The following is an 18,318-nucleotide window of genomic DNA, read 5'->3' as shown; positions in this document are numbered from 1 at the left end:
ATGCCCTACACAAATCCAGAGCGGAGTCCCTAAGATGGTTGGATGGCACCTTGTATGTCTCCTTCTGGCAACTCCTGCAGCTAAGCTGGTGCTAAACATATTGCTCTGCTTTCCTTTGGACCACATCAATGAGGTCAAGATGGAGGTCTTAATGTCTGGGCAGCCCAGGACCTCCATACACACTGCCCAGGTTTGTGCCCCAGTGAGGTCACTTTGGTGCTGCTAACGCAGCAAAAACAACATGGGAGGCAGCCGTTATGAGTTGCCAGTCTCTGCAGCCACAGTGGGCACTGTGATTCTCCAGCGGTTTGTCTTGACCCTCAGAAGCACACTCCATTGTATCTCGAGACAGATGCCAACACAACAACACACTGCAGGTTAAGGAGGTTGCAAACAGATTTTTTTCTGGAATTGAATAACATGGAAATGAGCACCAAAATTGCCTCATATTCCATTAGTTTTCCAGAAGTGGCTTTTATGTCATGTGAAAGCTCAAATGCTGAAATTAACAGGTAGGGAAATGTTGGGGCAGTGGAATAAACTGCCGAGTGAATGCAACCAGAGTTACATTTACCCATTTCTCCCTCCGGACTGAGGCTTCCCATTGAAAGATAAAAAGGCTGTTAATGGTCTCCACATTCTTGCCTCACTTAGGTTGGCTAAAACAAGCTAGTCAGTGGTCATTGTGCCTTCTAGGATATGAGTTCTAGTTTACAGCAAGAAACAACGACCTTAGAGCAAAGAGCCATTCCAAATATTTCAAGGCAACCAGAGCAAATGCAGATGAATGGGGAAATGCATCATTCAATTTGACTTTTAGATCAGTTTTTGACCTGCTTCACTTCTTCGGGGGGGGGGGGGGAGGAGGGAATAACTATTATTTTTTTATAAAAACCATTTCAGCTCACAGTTTTACTCATAGTGAGTGCAAGAACCATTTTATCATGGCATAACAAGAACATACACCTCATACACTATTTTGACTCCAAAAAGCGACCGGCTCTTCCAAGTATAGGTGGTGGTGGAAATGTTCCCCTAAGAGGCTGTCTTCTAAGCAATGCAACCGAATTTGGGCAGCAGGCCCAATCTACAATACCTTGCTAGGAGTGGATGAGAGCACCTTACTAACATCAATGTCTGATGCTTTCATATGAGGATGCAAGTCAATATAAATCCCAGCTTCCTTGCACAGCTTCAGCAAGGTATCAATATTGCTCTGGGACAAACGTAGGTACCTGTGCAAAGAAAATAAGAGGGACAGATGCTTGTAAGTCACATTTGTTAAGAGGAAAAAATCTACTGCCCTGGATTCTCTAAGGTAAAGGTAAAGGGACCCCTGACCGTTAGGCCCAATCGTGGGCGACTCTGGGGTTGCGGTGCTCATCTCGCTTTATTGGCTGAGGGAGCCAGCGTATAGCTTCCGGGTCATGTGGCCAGCAGGACTAAGCCGCTTCTGGCAAACCAGAGCAGCACATGGAAACACCGTTTACCTTCCTGCCAGAGCAGTACCTATTTATCTACTTGCACTTTGACGTGCTTTTGAACTGCTAGGTTGGCAGGAGCAGGGACCGAGCAATGGGAGCTCACCCCGTCGCAGGGATTCGAACTGCCGACCTTCTGATCGGCAAGTCCTAGGCTCTGTGGTTTAACCCACAGTGCCACCTGCGTCCCTTCTGGATTCTCTAGTTCACCATTAATTCTAAGTCAGGGCTGGGGAAACATTTGGTCCTCCCAAAGGCCAAGGATGATGGGATTTATAGTTCGTTAGCATCTGGAGGGACGAAGGTTCCCCACCGCTGTTCTAAGAGATGTGGCTGGTGCCAGCATCTGACAAAACAGGGCCAATATGCAGGGCCCAAGGATAGTTGAGGGGCTCTCCCACCTTGCTCCAATCCTTCTCCTGATAAGCTAGGGGGCAGGTGGTGTAACTGGATGAGCAGAGTAAGCACAACAGGAAGTAGGCAAACAGACTGGGTGAGATGCAGAAGATGAACTGGTTTGAGGACCTTGGCAGAGGAATGAGCCAAAGAGCTGCAGAAAACAGGAGAGACTTGAGCAGCCTTCTCCAACCTGCCATTCTCCAGAACTGCCATTGGCCCAAGCCAACATGGCCCATGTTCAGGAACAATGGTCCAGCAACATCTGCAGGGCATCAGGTTGGGGAAGGCCGGACTAGACACACAGCCAGGGAGTCAAAACTGGCTATCCTCTTCCTGCCTTTTTTACAGTGCTTACTGAGAGTTGGCACCATAGAGCAGCCTAGATTGGTGAGCCCACAAGGCAAGGTTGGTAGTCAAGGAACGATTCACAACTCCAAAACAGTAATCAGTTCACCCTCTTTGCTCGTCTCCCCATGCTTGTCAAAAAGCGGATTAAGGAAAAAGAAAAGCCCTATTCTGCTATTATGCTCATGAGCATATAAAACACATCAGCAGGGGGGAAGGGGGTGAGTGCAGCAGCTGTGGCCCCACCCATAGGGTGGGAGTTGTAGTTCAGCAACATCTGGGGACCCAAGGTCAAATAATGCTGATACATGAGGGCAGTGATTTTTTTCTGGGGGAACACAGGGGGACGTGTACCCTTAAACATTTTGTGAATCTAAGTTAGGCCTCCTTGAGGTGCAGTATTTCAATATGAGTAGGAAAATGAGAGTACCCCTAAATATTTTTTTAAAGAAAAAAGAGCACTGCATGAGGGTGCAATGGATAACCCTTTAAATTCAGAGTTCTGTCACCACACAGGGAGACTTTGCACTGTTCTCCAACCTGAGTTGGGCAACAGGGGCAGCCTGTTCCCCACTATCGTGTTGTCCTTACTTGTGAACACCTGGATAGGGCTAAAGTGATGTAGGCATCACAGAGTGCAGGTTCTACTTGAGGGTTGCCCTTTTTTGTTTTTTGCTAACCTGCAGCTCAAAAATTCTTCAGGCTTCATCTCAGGCAGCATCTTGAGAGGCTTTGAGTTCTCTTCCTCCCATTCTTTCTCCAGCAAGCTTTTGAGCTTCTTCTGCAAGGCTGGGAATGCAGAGAGTGGCTTATGGAGAAGCAGTGTTGACATTGAGACCCGGTCTCCCCTCGCTGACAACCTTTGCAAGGAAGGGAAGAATGCTATGGCTTCTTGGAGTGATATGCTGTTGTCCTGGCTAGGCCCCCCGGGACTGCTTCCCTTCCTGGTGTCTCTGTAAGGTTGGAACCCATGGTAAACACTGTTTCTGGGTGCAGTTACATGTCTGCCCGAGATGGTCTGCATGGGCAAATCCATTCCACTGAAAGGTGTGAGATCCTTGGAATTCTTCCGGTCTGAAAAAGATCAAGCACTTTGCTCAGAAAAGCAGCTTCTGTTTGCTGGTTTTGATTTTCTCATTGTTTTAATTGTTTTTACTACCCATCTCAATCTCAAACATTTTATTGGCATATAGACAGAATTCTCAAAGTCATAAAATCACTCAGCAAAATCTGCATCTCACAACTAAAACACTGTTGTATGACATTCACAAATCTTCATTACCCATTGCAGAAACCTGGCAACTATCTCCATCTTATTCCCATCCTGGGTTAGGAAGGCTACCTTACATTCATCTAACTATCACTCCCTGCTAACAGTTGTTTTTACTAATAGTTTTATTGCTTTATTATTTTTGTAAACTGCTTTGAGGAACAGACATCATGCAGCATCTCTAAGAGTGCCAATTCTGCAGATCAAAGAGGTCAAGAGGGCATGAAAGGGATAAGGTGATCTTGCAGGTTCAGGGTCAACAGCTTCTGGAAGGCCACAGGTCCCTCACCCCTGCTCTAAACCTAACCAAACCTGGCAGGGTGGAGCTGGGGAACCCCAGACTGGGTCTTATGAATGTGATGTGGGATGTGAAACACATAGCAGTCAAGTACAACATTCCTAGAATGAACATGCTAGGGGATGCTTTGTATGCAGTCAGGAGAAAACTTCCTGTTTCCCCCTGAGCTGGGACAAACTTCCTCTGCATGTGACTAGAGGTGGGTGTGGCCTCATCTGGACTAGTTGTCCTGGGTTACAAGAGCAACGCAGGAAGCACATGTTCTCTTCCTTTTGCTCTTCTCCATTTTGCTGTTCTATTTGTGAGCAGAAGTGGCTGCCTGTTCGCAGTCACTTAGGAACTAACTCCCTTATGGGATAGTTCCACATGTGTATATAGTTTTGTAACCTAAGTCTGCCTTCAGGAATCCAACCGTGAACTGAATGATTGTGAGTAAACTACTTTTATATTTACTTTAACAAGACTGTTGTGTCTCTTCTTTTTAAGAAGGATAAGAAGGGATCTCACCAGGAATCGAGGCCCAGACGAGCCTGCAACAAGCAAACCGCTGTGCGTTTAAAGGGGAATGTTACTCTGCTAAGATATAGAACTTGCTAACGTAAGTTAGGAAGGATATCATTAAACAACATATCCTCTCCTGCATCCCTGAACATTCCCACAGTAATTCCTACCATTGCTTGACCTTTTGGTTGGGAGTCTCAGGAAGCTCACAAAGTTGGGCAGATGGTCACCAAACTGGGTCCACGGGCTATCGAAGGAATCTTTCCGAGAGACTGTGTGAGTGTCTGTGAATTGTTCTTGGCTGGACGCAGGGTGGCTGGGCGTCTGAGGTGAGGAAAAGGAGCATATTTTCTAATTTATTTGGGGATCACGCCTTGCAAACATTAGACGTTAAACATAAGTGTCCCCTGGCATTTTGAAAATCTCAACTTTTTTTTACACACACCCATACCCTCACACAGACCGTTCTCATTACCATCGGCTCCTTGCTGTGGGGGTGCAGTTTCTGCCATGGCTCATTTCCACCCCAGGTAGCTTATAATCTAGCCTTACCTTCTCTTACATGCTTTAAATGTTTGGTGACAATGGAGTCTTTGGTCAAAGGCAGAATATTATGGGAGCATGACTGGTATGGCTGCACTGGGTGCAGAGCCTCAGGGATGCCACAAGTATTATTTAGAATGGAGAGCAAGAGGCAGGGGGGCACTGAATTTTGGCACTGTCCTGGACGCCACTGAAATTTGAGAGCCCTAGGCTGGCCACTGCTTTGGTCTGATCCAGTGATGCCTCTTTCTGATGTTCTTGCAAAGTCTATAAGATGTATGTTCCTTGTTATTATTGTGCATTTTTAAAATAGAGTCACATTAGGCACTTGATTCCCCCCCCCCCTTTTCAAATGGCAGGCACTCTTTCCCTTTTCACCGGCAGCTGGTGGGTAAACATGTTGCTGCTTCCTTCGCCCTTAAAAAAAATGTTCACATGGGAAAGTGTGAGACAGATGGCAAAAACAGATAAACGTTTCCCAAGAGATGCTAATCAACTACGTAAGGAAAATATGATCGAAGGATCTTAAGGGGCAGTGATGAAATCTTTCTCTGTTTTAAATATAGAGGGTGGCAGGAATTTTGGTTCTTTCCCAACAGTATTTTTCCAAGGGATGTTTGGACCACGTTCAAGGAAGAAGCTGCGTTGGATTATTTTAATTGCTGTGTTTTAACAACATGCCACATCCAAACGCTCCTTTGAACAAAGACTGCAAAAGGTGATTCTTGACTTTGAGAAAAGTGAGACGAGCCCCTTCTTCATCTTCTGCTCATTTTCAAGTTTGCAGGTCCCCTGGGGAGGGATTGCAAACTTTTATATCCAGCTTTTGTGCAATTGTTCAGTCCCAGCTCCTGCCCACCTAGCAGTTCGAAAGCACATCAAAGTGCAAGTAGATAAATAGGTACCGCTCCGGCGGGAAGGTAAATGGCGTTTCCGTGCGCTGCCCTGGTTTTCCAGAAGTGGCTTAGTCTTGCTGGCCACATGACCTGGAAGCTGTACGCCGGCTCCCTCGGCCAATAAAGTGAGATTAGTGCCGCAACCTCAGAGTTGTTCACGACTGGACCTAATGGTCAGTGGTCCCTTTACCTTTACCTTTTTTGTGCACTTTATACTGGGTGATGGAAGTATATTGTTACAAATGCAGCCCACTTCACTGAGTGGTGAGAAGATCTGGGGAAAGGGCAGACTCAGGTTTGGTTTCCTTTTGCAGGAGAGATCACGGAAGAAATACAATGCAATATTCAAGTGTATTTACAAAAATGCAAGCTGGCATAAGAGTCACACTGCTATAAATCCATTGCCCCATTTAAGATCTCTAGCCAAGCATCATAGCAGCACAAGATGCTCTCAGGTTAGCACTGCCACCTTAATTCTTTCTCTTTCTTTTGGTCAGGATGCATTCAAATATGGGGAAAATAGCATTAGTTTTTCTGATTATAATGCTAGTGCTTCTGTGCTATATACTAGTGTTCCTTTCACATGGCAGGACCTGTTGTTTAATGGAACTGTGGCTTGTTGACTTTTATGCCAATGCGTCATGCTAAATTTCATTCGCACCAGTGGGCGTGGTGTGACACAACAATAAATGTCACTGGACAATGTTGCTACTTCATTCGCAGGATTAATGTAAAGGCGTGCAGTGATATAAAATTTATTTGTATTACATTGGATAAATAATAATTAGGTTCTGCTTGGAGATGCAGCAAATGTATTATAAACATAAATAACGACAGGAAGGGAGGGAGGCAGGGAGGTCAAGATGGGGTTTTGAAATTCGATGTAAAATTACTTTATTGTTTGATGTAAAATGAAAAATGAAATTTAAAAAAGAGGCAATGTTGCTACTTCCCCTCCATTTCTGCACATGTGTGCTTCTGTTCCCCATGAAAACATCAAGAAATAACTTTATGTTCCAAATTTCATCACTTTACTCCCGTGGTTTTCTGGGTTAAGGGGGCTGCACCCCCCCCCGAAATCAAATAGCACAGAGTGCTAAGCATATACTATGTTCCTTTAGTTTTCCAAAAGTGACTTTTACATTGTGTGAAACATCAGATATAATGTAGAAATTAACAGTTGGGGAAATAGCGGGGGAAAGGAGTACCAGGGGTCAGCAAACTTTTTCAGCAGGGGGCCGGTCCACTGACCCTCAGACCTTGTGGGGAGCCGAACTATATTTTTTTTGGGGGGGGAATGAACGAATTCCTATGCCCCACAAATAACACAGAGATACATTTTAAATAAAAGGGCACATTCTACACATGTAAAAAACACGCTGATTCCCGGACTGTCCGCGGACTGGATTTAGGAGGCTATTGGGCTGGATCCAGCCCCCGGGCCTTAGTTTGCCTACCCATGGAGTAAAGTGTTGTGTGAATGCAGCCTGTCTCATTCCAAACACACATGCACACACTCCCTATTCTGGTGTTCACACACAGAGAGATCTAGCTTAGAGCATGCTGGCAGGGGGTAGGACAGCTGTTTTATCCCAGAGATCCCTCTGGACCTCTCCCTTTGAGAAAGCATCGACCATTCATGCCTGAGCACGTAGCTGGGGACCTGCTCAACAGGAAGGAAGTTAAGGACAGGAGGTCCTGTCCTGTCAGAGCAGGGAGGTTGAATGCCAGCGGTTATAAGAGTCAGGCAGCTGCTCTGGCCAATGGACTGAACCAAAGGTTACACAGTGGAAAAAGTGGGTATCGAGGATAGATTTGAAGGGGGGGGGAGGGATAGGGGAGAAATCCTGTTCAGTTCACATTTTAATGTGAGCCTACCTCGTTTGCACTTCACCAAAACAATATGCAAACCAAACCACACCTGCCCATCAAAATCTACACATTTCAACATTTAATGATGCAATGCTTCAACGAAGAAATCTGTACAAAGGATTTGTGTCTTAGGGGGAAATGTGCAAAAAAAAAATATATGAATGCATTTATGCATGAAAATCCTACTGAAAAAAATGCATTCTAGTAAAGGAAATTGGTTGTCAAAAGATTCCTATTAGAGAAAATCACATGCAAAGATGCGTTATCTGGGGATAAATGCTTATGGAAATGCTGGTGCAGTTTTTGGAGGGGACCTTTTTTTTTTTAGGAAAAAGTTCAGCTGGCAAACTGATGTGAACAGAACTTAAAGTTGGGAAATTGAGAAATAGGAAGAAACTGAAATTGACAGAGTGCTCCACTCCTGCTCCTGGGCCAGTAATTTCACTGTCTTCTGTGTTCTTCAGAGGCACAGAAGCAGGACATTTTCTCCCTCTTTCTCCTGACATCACAGAGTAAGCATGCCCAGACCCACCTCTCAAGTCAGGCCTATCTGGGCATGCTGTTCTTTTCCTCTCTATCACCTATCTGTGGTTCTTCTGACTTCCCACTTGGAATCATAGCAGTTAACGGAGTATCCTGAGACTGTAATAAGCAGGTGCAGTACTGATGAATACAGCATATTGTGGGGAGGGATTCCCTCACTAGGGCTGCGATTTAAGACTTTTGAATAACTTCAAATCCCCCCCCAAAAAAAAATATATGCAAAAGCTCCTCCTTTTCATTCACAGGTGAGGCCATTGGGGCAACAAAGCTGTCAGAACACCCCGCCCTGTGTTTAGTATTAGGAGGAGTTTGGTGCTAGTGGTCATGTTGCATTTGGCTGTGACTAGGGATTTGTTGGCATTTAAAAGTGAACATATCTAATTTGCGCTTTTGGAAACAGTATGCAAACCAAAATACAGCTATCTTTTGAAATTTGCACTTCTCTGAATTCTTGCAATGTACCTCCCCAGCCATGCAATGTGTACAAAAATGCATTTGCACTAGGATAAAATGTCTGTAAAAATGCACACATTAGTGAAGATCATATGCAAAAATGCATTATATAAGGCAAAATTGCACATACAATTTTGTGTATTAGGAGAAATCCGCATTTAAAGTATGTTTCTGAACACAATTCAAAGTGTTGGTGCTGACCTTTAAAGCCCTAAACAGCCCAGTATACCTGAAGGAGCATCTCCACCCCCATCGTTCAGCCCAGACACTGAGGTCCAGCACCGAGGGCCTTCTGGCAGTTCCCTCACTGCGAGAAGTGAGGTTACAGGGAGCCAGGCAGAAAGCCTTCTTGGTAGTGGTGCCCACCCTGTGAAGCAGCCTCCCTCAGATGTCAAGGAAATAAACAACTATCTGACTTTTAGAAGACATCTGAAGGCAGCCCTGCTTAGGGAAGTTTTTGATGTTTGATGTTTTATCGTGTTTTTAATATTCTGCTGGGAGCCGCCAAGAGTGGCTGGGGAAACCCAGCCAGATGGGTGCGGGGTATAAATAAATTACTATTATTATTAATAATAATAATTTTCATGGGGATTTAAAACAAACTTACAAAAATAACAAACTAATGTGGAAATGTGGGCACCTAAACCTAAGATGAATGAATGAGAAGCTGCAGCCAAGAGATTCAGCCATCTATAGGTGTGTCCTATAGAACCAAGAATGGAGCTAAGCAGAGAGGTGCAACATTTTGTAGCTAAAAACAAAAAAAACCCTTTTTCTTATGAGTCTGTGGTTTCTGCATTGCAGGGGGTTGGACTAGAAGACCCTTCAGGTCCCTTCCAGTTCTACAATTCCACTATTTGAGCTGTGCGTATATAGACAACTAGATGAGCAATGTTTCTATAGTGCCACCCTGCCCTTCCAGACTTCTTCATTACCTTGTAGTATAATGTTTTATAGGCTGAAGAAGAGGGTGAGATCTGTGCTTGTTTCTTCAGCCACTTTTTCACCTTCCTCTCCTCTTGCTTCAGCAGGTTATCATTAATCGTCTTCATGGAGTCAAGAGACCGCCGGATCTTCTTCAGCTGAAGAATTTGGGAGATAAGAACATGTGTGAACACAGGGAGCTCCCTTGCACTGTGTATGACCATTAAGCTATTTAGCTCAGTCTTGTCTGGTCTGCCTGGTAGCAGCTGGTAGTCTCTCCCAGCCCCAACTGGAGATGCTGGGGATTGAACCTGGAACCTTCTGCATGTAATCTATTACACCACCGTGCTGTGGCCTTTCTCCTAGGCCTGGTTGCTTGCAGGACCTTAGATCTGAGCTATCTAAACAGCTCAGGTAAAAGCAGGGTGTCCCCCACCCCCTGTTAAGTGCCTGGTCACTCGAAAACACATGCAGATAGTTTCCCTCCTCCATACCTGAAATGCCTCTCTCTCATTGGAGACGCGCAGGGACTTTGCCCTTTTGTTTTCAAGCCAATCCATACTCCCCAGTGGCTTCCAGTTTCTTTCCCCTGTGGTTCTGATTTAGTGGAAGCCAAGGCACCAGCCAGGGTCAAGGTAGCCAGAAAAGATCTGAATCAGTTGCCTACTGCCCATCTTGCCAGTCTAAAGCCATTGGCTGAGCCACGAGGAAGGTGAAACAGCGGCTCATGAACTGTGATGCAACAATCTGTGTGCTTCCATGACTCTTGAAAGCGTTGCCTTGGCAACTAACCTGAAACCTTGAAAGGGACTGTGGTATCATTAATAGATAATTAGTCAAAGGATAACGATCGATGGCTCTTCGCTGGAGTTTTCATAGAGGCGTTTTTAGCTTTGTCTGTTAATATTGTGGTTGACAGAAGCTTATATCATTGTGAGTTGCGTGGAGTAGTGGTAGTATCCACCACATGCTGCAGATAACAACTCTCATTGGCCATGCTGGCTGGTGCTGATGGGAGTTGTAGTCCCAGACATCGGGAAGGGACCAAGTTGACTACCCCTGGTTTAGAGGAAGCACTTATTCATAGCTAGAGAAATTGGTGAACCCGTTTCACCAAATTTATCCAGGAGAAAGAGAAATCCCCCCCCAGTTTTGTGTAAGTGGTAGGTCACTATTCGTAGTGGCATAGCTTCCTGGTTTTCTTATTTATTTATATTTTTGGTGCTGCCACAAGTCTGCTGTCCCCCGTCACAATATCGCAGGGGTAGTGTCCTCCTCAAAGCATTTTGTGTTTGTGTGAAATAGGAACTGCAACAACAAAAACAAACCTAAATATTAAAAATTGTGGTGAATATTTGGAGAAAGCAGCCTTATTTTTTCTAGGGAAAGGGGAGAAGCACAGAATCATAGAGTAAGAAGGACCCCAAGGGTCATCTAGTCCAACCCCTTGCAATGCAGGAATCACAGCAACATTGTGGTCCCGACTGGAGGTCATCCAACCTCTTTTTTAAAAATTCCAATGAAGGAGGTTGAACAACTCTTCCCATAAGGAAGTTCTTCCCAATGTTTTGTCAAAATCTCCTTTCTTGTCAGTGGTTTAGGTCCTGCGCTCCAGAGCAGCAGAAAACAAGCTTGTCTCCATGTCTTCTGAGTCATTTTGACAATGCCGCAATTTTTTTATAATTACTATAAAAAGGTGCAAAATGTAAAAAAAAAAACAATAGTAATGAGTCTCTGGCAGCTTGGAAGGCCTATTTGTGAGAATCTAGCCTTCTCTGGGCTGTTCAAAAGGAGCAGGCGAGGGTCAGGGAGTGGGCCATTGTGGCATATGCTAGCCATTCTCCCCTGTGTCCCTGAGCTTTTCTACACCAACCACATTGGTTGAGGTCTGAAGGGGGGCTTCTAGCAAAATTCAGCTCAATGTGCTTAGAAACCTCCCCATGACTGGGACCTCTATGCTTTCAGGCTCCCTTGATTGCAAGGATGCTTCTCTACACTTTTAGCCAAATGCACTTAGACTTTCCCTTTAGACCTTCCCATGCAGCGTGAGGTCAGAAGTGGAGCGGGGACTCCTGGCATGCATAAGAACTTTGGAAAAGTCCTGCTGGATCAGACCAATGTCTCATCCAGCCCAGCATCCTGTACTCACAGTGACCAACCAGATGCCTGTGAGAAACATGCAAGCAATGTTTCTGAGCAGAAGAGCACTCTATCCTCCTGTGGTTTCTGGCAACAGCTCTTCAGAACCATTGCTGCCTCCATCCAAGGAGGCATGCAGAACCATCATGGTTAGTAGCCATTGATAGCCCTCTCCTCCATGAATTTGTCTAATCCTCTTTTAAAGCCATCCAGGTCGGTGGCCACCACTGTCTCCCGTAGGAGTGAGTTCCATAGTTCAACTATGCACAGCGCGAATAAGTCTCCAGCTCTGTGTTGCAAAGATGGCTGGCTGCCAATGCAACATGAACGCTGGCACATATGACAACCCTTTGCAGAAGATCACAGTGCCTGGAGACAGAAGACAGTCAGGTCACATATCCACAGCAGTGACCAAAGGAGAAATGACCACTAGGAGGGGCACAAAGAGAAGAAATGCCATGGTGCACCTGTAGCAGCAAAACCAGATCCCTTCATCTGCCCCCCCTTAATAAAACATGTCTCTCCCATATTGGTCTTTTCAGCTACAGCAGGCACTGTAACTCTCCGATGGTTTGACCTTACCGCCAAAGACGCACTCTTGCATTGTCTCCTGAGACAGTCAGGTGCAAACAAAAATCAATCTTGCATACATTGGATGTATACAAGTTCAAGTGTTAGGAAAGAGGGAAAACAACTTTTCTCTATCCACTTCCTGCCTGCCGTGCATAATTTTATAAACACTCACTCTCGTCCCCAGTTTGAGCTTCACACATTCATTTTAAACACCTGGAGAGGGTCTGTGGTGCCCACCAGTAAGCAAAGGAAAAGGAAGGTGTTCTACTCTGCTCTGATCTCTCGCTCTAGCAGATGGAGGTCAGAAAAGAGCGCCCCCTTTGGAATATGCCGCCAACAGCAATTGCTTCCTGTTGCTTTATGGTGCTGTTGTTCTACCTATTGGCTCTGAGCAGCCAGAAAAGCTACTCAGTACTATGACATCCCAGATTCTTTGGGCCTTCGGTGACAACAGGCTGAAAGTTTGGACATCTGTTCTTGAGTGGAGAATTGAAGATAGTGTCGGAGGCATAGCCGCCTTTGCAGGCCACAGGTCTGGAATGGAGAGGGATGTTTCCGTTTTCACAGTGGTGTTAAATTAAACCAATAAATCTTTGGAAATGGTAGAAAAATCATTCACCCATAAACATTTCTCAGAAGGGAGGATGGAAGCTAAGGTTTTTTCCCCTCTCCAAAAAAAGTTCAGATCTACTAATCTAAGCCTCCAAGGGGTTTTAGACATCTTAATAGCTTGATGAAACAAGGTAGCTGGAAGATTTTCGCTTCCATGGGGAACTGGAGCCATCAGTGGTATTGGACCCATGTTAGAAATATTGGACAGGGAAACGAACTAATGGTTGAAAATTAAGGGAGTTGAGCAGAAGGTTTAATGGGGAAGCCTATTCTCCAGCCCCCACCCCTTTCTTAAAGGGTTATATGATTTGTCAGATACAAGTCTTAGGAGGCCAGTAACATAAATTTGTTACGAAAATGAAGTGTTAGTCTGGTTGTGCCCAGTCCACAAAAACATGCCATAATGTGTTTGGATTTTTCATCTATTTTACTTTTATTTGTGTTGTATATTACTCTGAACAATTCTAGGAAAAGTCCAGTTATTATTATTATTATTAAGCAATTTATATACTGCTTAATAAAGATAAACGGCATTTCTGTGCACTCTGGCATCCATCACAGTGTCCTGTTGCACCAGAAGCAGTTTAGTCATGCTGGTCACATGACCCGGAAAGTTGTCTGTGGACAAACACCGGCTCTCTTGACCTGAAGCGAGATGAGCACCGCGATCCCATAGTCTCCTTTGACTGGACTTAATTGTCCAGGGTCATTTACCTTTTTATACTGCTGAATTCCTAAATTGGTTTCTAAGTGGTTTCTAAGTAGAAAAAGTAATTACAAGCACATTAAACTATAAAAAGGCAAAGGTAAAGGACCCCTGACAGTTAAGTCCAGTCACAAACAACTCTGGAGCTGGTGCGCTCATCTCGCTTTACTGGCCAAGGGAGTTGACGTTTGTCCACAGACAGTTTTTCCGGGTCATGTGGCCAGCATGACTAAGCCGCTTCTGTCGAAACCAGAGCATCACACAGAACCACCCTTTACCTTCCCGCTGCAGCGATACCTATGTATCTACTTGCACTTTGACGTGCTTTCGAACTGCTAGGTGGACAGGAGCTGGGACCGAACAATGGGAGCTCACCCCGTCGCGGGGATTCGAACCACCGACCTTCTGATCGGCAAGCCCTAGGCTCAGTGGTATAGACCACAGTGCCAGCATTAAACTATACAGGTTCATAATTAAAGTAATTTCATTAAAGCATTAAAATATAATCTATCATTAAAATATGCAATAAACCATCTCATTAAAACAACACAGCAATTAAAGCTGGAGACTCAGGTTGAGAGATTAAAGGAATGCTTGTGTAAACAGGTGCATCTTCAAAAGCCATCGGAATGTCAATGTAGATGGGACCTCTCAAATTTCAAGTGAAAAAGCCCACCTCCATGTTACCACAAGCCGATAATCATTAGACTGTGACTAGACCAACAGGTCTCCATATGTTATTTTGATGTTCTTTCTGGGCAACAAAGGAACCAGTCTCAGATTGTGTCAGAGCTGGGCTATGGACAGCAGTCTGAACCAGAAAACCAAGCAATTGTCAGGCCTGAAGAGTAAATCAGAACCACAGGGCCAACCATGAGCCAAGATTAAGAAGCAAGCTAGAAGATGAAGCCAAAGATTACAGTGGAACTAGAGGACAAGAAGGAAGCACGATCTGGAACCAAGTCAACAGACAGGACAAAAGAAGATTCAAGAATACAGGAACACACCAAGAAGACCTTGTGGCTCAAGCAAGACTCAACTGAAACAGGAAGTGCTCTTATCCTTCCTCTCCAGCTTGGGCAGGTGGAGACAGCCCTGGAGCTGAAGATACTACTTATAGAAACTGTCCCTTACAGTTCAAGGTTCAACACATGGGGGAGCAGCATACAAAACTAGTATTGGATGACATATGGATGAAAGTCATTGCTGAGTTTGCTTTTCTGGATACAGCGTGCTCAAAGTGGCTGTGTTCAATAACGCTGGCTTCCCCTAGGCATCTGGTTGGCCGCTGTGAGAACAGGATCCTGGACCAGATGGGCCAATGGCTTGATCCATCAGGGATCTTCTTCTAAGTAGGGAGAGAGATAGCATGTGTGAGCCTGGAGCCCACTCCCTTTCAGCTCACCTGTGTTTCCATCTGCCCCACATTTGACGTGGGGCAGATGGGTGCGATCTGACTGAAATGAACCGGTGGGCCTTACGATGTTCACAGGGGAGGCGGTTTCCCAATCCCAGATGCCTGAGATCCATTCCTTCCCCTCTTTAGTGTGCATCGTAATAAAGCATTTACGTTTGAAAACACACTGAGGTTCCCTGCTCCATTTTCACACGCAATTACTTCGGCATCACTCCCGAGTGGCCCTTTTAGACATGTTACCGACAATTTCCTTTCATGATCACAAATAAAAATACTTGTACCCCCTTCATCAATTTTGCCTTTAATTAATTAGAGTGCTCCGGTGACAGTAAGACACAGCTGTGTGCAGAGGACTCGATGGAGAGGGAAATGAAGAATGGGTGAAGGATCTGTGTTAAGGACTCCTCCTCCTCCAGTTCTGTCTTTCCAGGGATCTCTAACCTGGAGATAAAAGGCTGAAGGCACCTCGCTCACAGGGTGTCAGGATGCAGAGCTGGCCCAAGATGTTTGACCAGCTGAGGCAAAAGCTAAGATGGCGTCACCTCCTCACCTATGTATTTGAAGCCAATGGGGCAGCTAGGGATGGGGAGTAAATTTGATTTGAAGGCAGACGTTTGTAATTTGAACTTTCTGAAACAATGTGCAAACTGAAATGCAGCCATCCTTTGAAATTCACACTTCTCCAGTAGCCAACCAGGTTCCTGTGGGAAACATGGAGTCAGGACCCAAGCACAAGAGCACCCTCCCCTCCTCTGGTTTCCAGCAACTGATATTCAACATCATTGCTTCCTCCAACTGTGAACACAAAGCATAGACATCATGGCTAGCAACCATGGATAGCCTTATCCTCCATTTATCAGTCCTCTTTTACAGAAATCCCTATTGGTAGCCATCACTGCCTCCTGGGGGAGTGAGTTCCACAGACTTTCTTTTACCTGTCTTGAATTTTCCAACATTCAGTGCATGTCCACTGCTTAAACAAATGCATACGCCTAATGTGTCTTAATTCCCTCTGCCTGTTTTTCAAATTGCACATTAGCAGTTTTCCAACTGCACCATTTCCCTGCCCCTTAAATTCACATTTTTTAGTCCAGCTAACACACTAAGAAGAACACCCTTGTGGTGCAGTGTATAGAGTGTTGAACTAGGACTTTGGAGATCTGGCACATATGCTGTCTTATATGACTGGGGCACACCCTCAGTTGTGAAGGGCCTGGGGGAATTTCACCTGGATCAACAAGACACAGGAAGAGGACTCCCATGGGAGTATCCCCTATAGGAGACTATAGAAAACCATCCAAAGGAACCAGCCATTGGCCTGGAACATTTGCTCTGTCTTTAGGACAACCAGCCTGATCGTATTTCTAGCACCTTTATAATTTAATTAAGAAAAATAAAATAAAAATAAAACCCAGCAGGGTGTCTCAGGACCTGGTTGGGAAATTGAAGGATATTTGTCTCTGGCAAACGTCTGGCTCAGACAGAAGCAGAGCAAACTCTTCCCTATGACTCCCAAGGGTGGCAATAAAACTGGCTGGGAGTTAAGAGATTCATTTTGTGGGCCTGAACTGATCAAAGACTGCCTATTGTCTTTAATTGTGTGGGGGGCTTGGATGGTCTAGGAGGCGACAGGGGACCAAGAAGGAGCATCTGTGACCTGCCTTTGAATTACCTTCAGGATTAAATGTCAAGAGTTTGAATTTAAGGTGGCTCCACACACGATGCATTTCCTGCTACCCATCTGTGGAGAGATGCGTGTTGTTTATGTGTGGGCATGTGGCTTGCAGCCCATGTGGCAGAAGAAGATGTGTGGCCTGGGACAGACCCCTCACTGAAGGGTGCTGTGTCACGAAGACACAAGGCAAAAGACCGAAGGTGTCCAACCAACATCCCAGGGAAATTGTTGCCAAACTTCCCTTCCCTTCACCCCATGGGCCACTTAATGATTTATTTATTTTTGGCCTGCCATAGATGATTGTAATGCTGGATACTGGATGATATTTAGTTGCATATTTATTGCTTCTTTTATTTTTTCTATATTGTTTTATTGTAACCCAAATTGAATTCCATGGAAATCAGAATGTAAGTGTTCTGCACAGACAGGCCAGGGACCACAGAGATGCAGCTTACAGACAGTTTGAGAACCCTTGTCTGAGGATCAATGGATGGCTGTTGGTAGTGGTGGTGAGCTCTAATCTCTGCACAGGTTCAAAACGACACATGGATATCTGGGGTGAGGCCAGCAGGCACAAGACCAGCCCTTAAATTTTCATTCACTATGGATCCTAATCAGAAAATGGTTAATGCCGAATGTAAGTTAAGTGGTTATTCTGCACAACAACTGGCCATTGTGCAGATCCCCCAGTCAATATATGCAGTTCCCAACAGGCCTTGGAGAATATTGCCTGAATTTTGTACATTCTCCAGTCATTATCTATTTCCCAAAGCTTGTTGGGGATCGGGCATAATAGCTGGAGAATGTACAAATTCCAGTATTGTTCTGAATTCAGTTATGCTAAACCCTCAAAATATGAAGTCTTAGTTATTCAGATAATTTTATTATCCAGATCTTACGGCTTTCCTGTCAGCAACTCTGTATGTCCTCCTTTTTATCCAAACTTCTGGTTACTTCAATTTATTTTTATTATTAAAAAATAATAATGCCCTCACGTTGTCCTGATGAATCAGATCTTACTCCTACCATCATGCATTCTGCTAGCAAAAAACCCCTCCAATTTACTTGGTCATGGCTGGTTTCAAAGGCTACAGTTACCATAGTAACAAAAGTTAGTTACCTAAGTGACAGTGCTCTTCTGATGTCATTGGAACAGAAAGTGTTCCAGGAAACACCCTTGAACTTGGTTCATAACAGCATTGTTCAGGAAACATTTAGCGGGGTGGGCGAGGGGAGGATGAACACATTTTCTCTAGGTAACAAACACTTATTTTTCAATGGTGAGAATGAGACACCTTTGCACTTTTGCTGAAGAAGTTTCAAAGGAAGAAAACCAAGTGACACTTTGAACTTTTGTTCCAATGGGCTTATCAGCAGATCTTAATATACAACATTTATTAAGTCGGGAAATGAGCATCACACGTTGCGTGTGTCACCGTGGTTGGCAAATATGTTTCCTGGCACAAAGCAGGTTCCCAAGTGCCTGTTCTGTGGGCTGGATGTGCTCATATGCTCAAGTGCGCAAGCAAACGGTGCTCCAGCGGGTAATAGTAGCAGGACTTTGGCCGCTGGATTTTGCTGTTTGGTTGTTTGGAACAATTAAAACACGAACATCAGGATAGCCCTGCTGGGTCGGACCACGGGTCCATCTAGTTTAGCATCTTGTGACCT

At 44.9% G+C, this 18,318-nt stretch overlaps 1 protein-coding gene across 1 annotated transcript; it reads right to left on the bottom strand.

The window, feature by feature from the left end:
* Positions 1–921: 921 nt before the first annotated feature.
* LOC310768060 (uncharacterized protein C16orf78 homolog) lies at positions 922–10,216 on the bottom strand. Its single transcript, XM_083625763.1, has 5 exons — positions 10,020–10,216; positions 9,537–9,683; positions 4,465–4,618; positions 2,906–3,299; positions 922–1,235 (listed from the first exon to the last, which is right to left on the bottom strand). Exons 1-5 carry the CDS (start codon positions 10,083–10,085, stop codon positions 1,088–1,090), a joined length of 909 nt encoding a protein of 302 aa, XP_083481889.1. The 5' UTR covers positions 10,086–10,216; the 3' UTR covers positions 922–1,087.
* Between the last annotated feature and the right edge of the window lie 8,102 nt (positions 10,217–18,318).

Source organism: Podarcis filfolensis (assembly GCF_964270895.1).
Source record: "Podarcis filfolensis genome assembly, chromosome: 8".
NCBI lineage: Eukaryota > Metazoa > Chordata > Lepidosauria > Squamata > Lacertidae > Podarcis > Podarcis filfolensis.
This window is presented reverse-complemented; position numbering and strand designations above follow the sequence as displayed.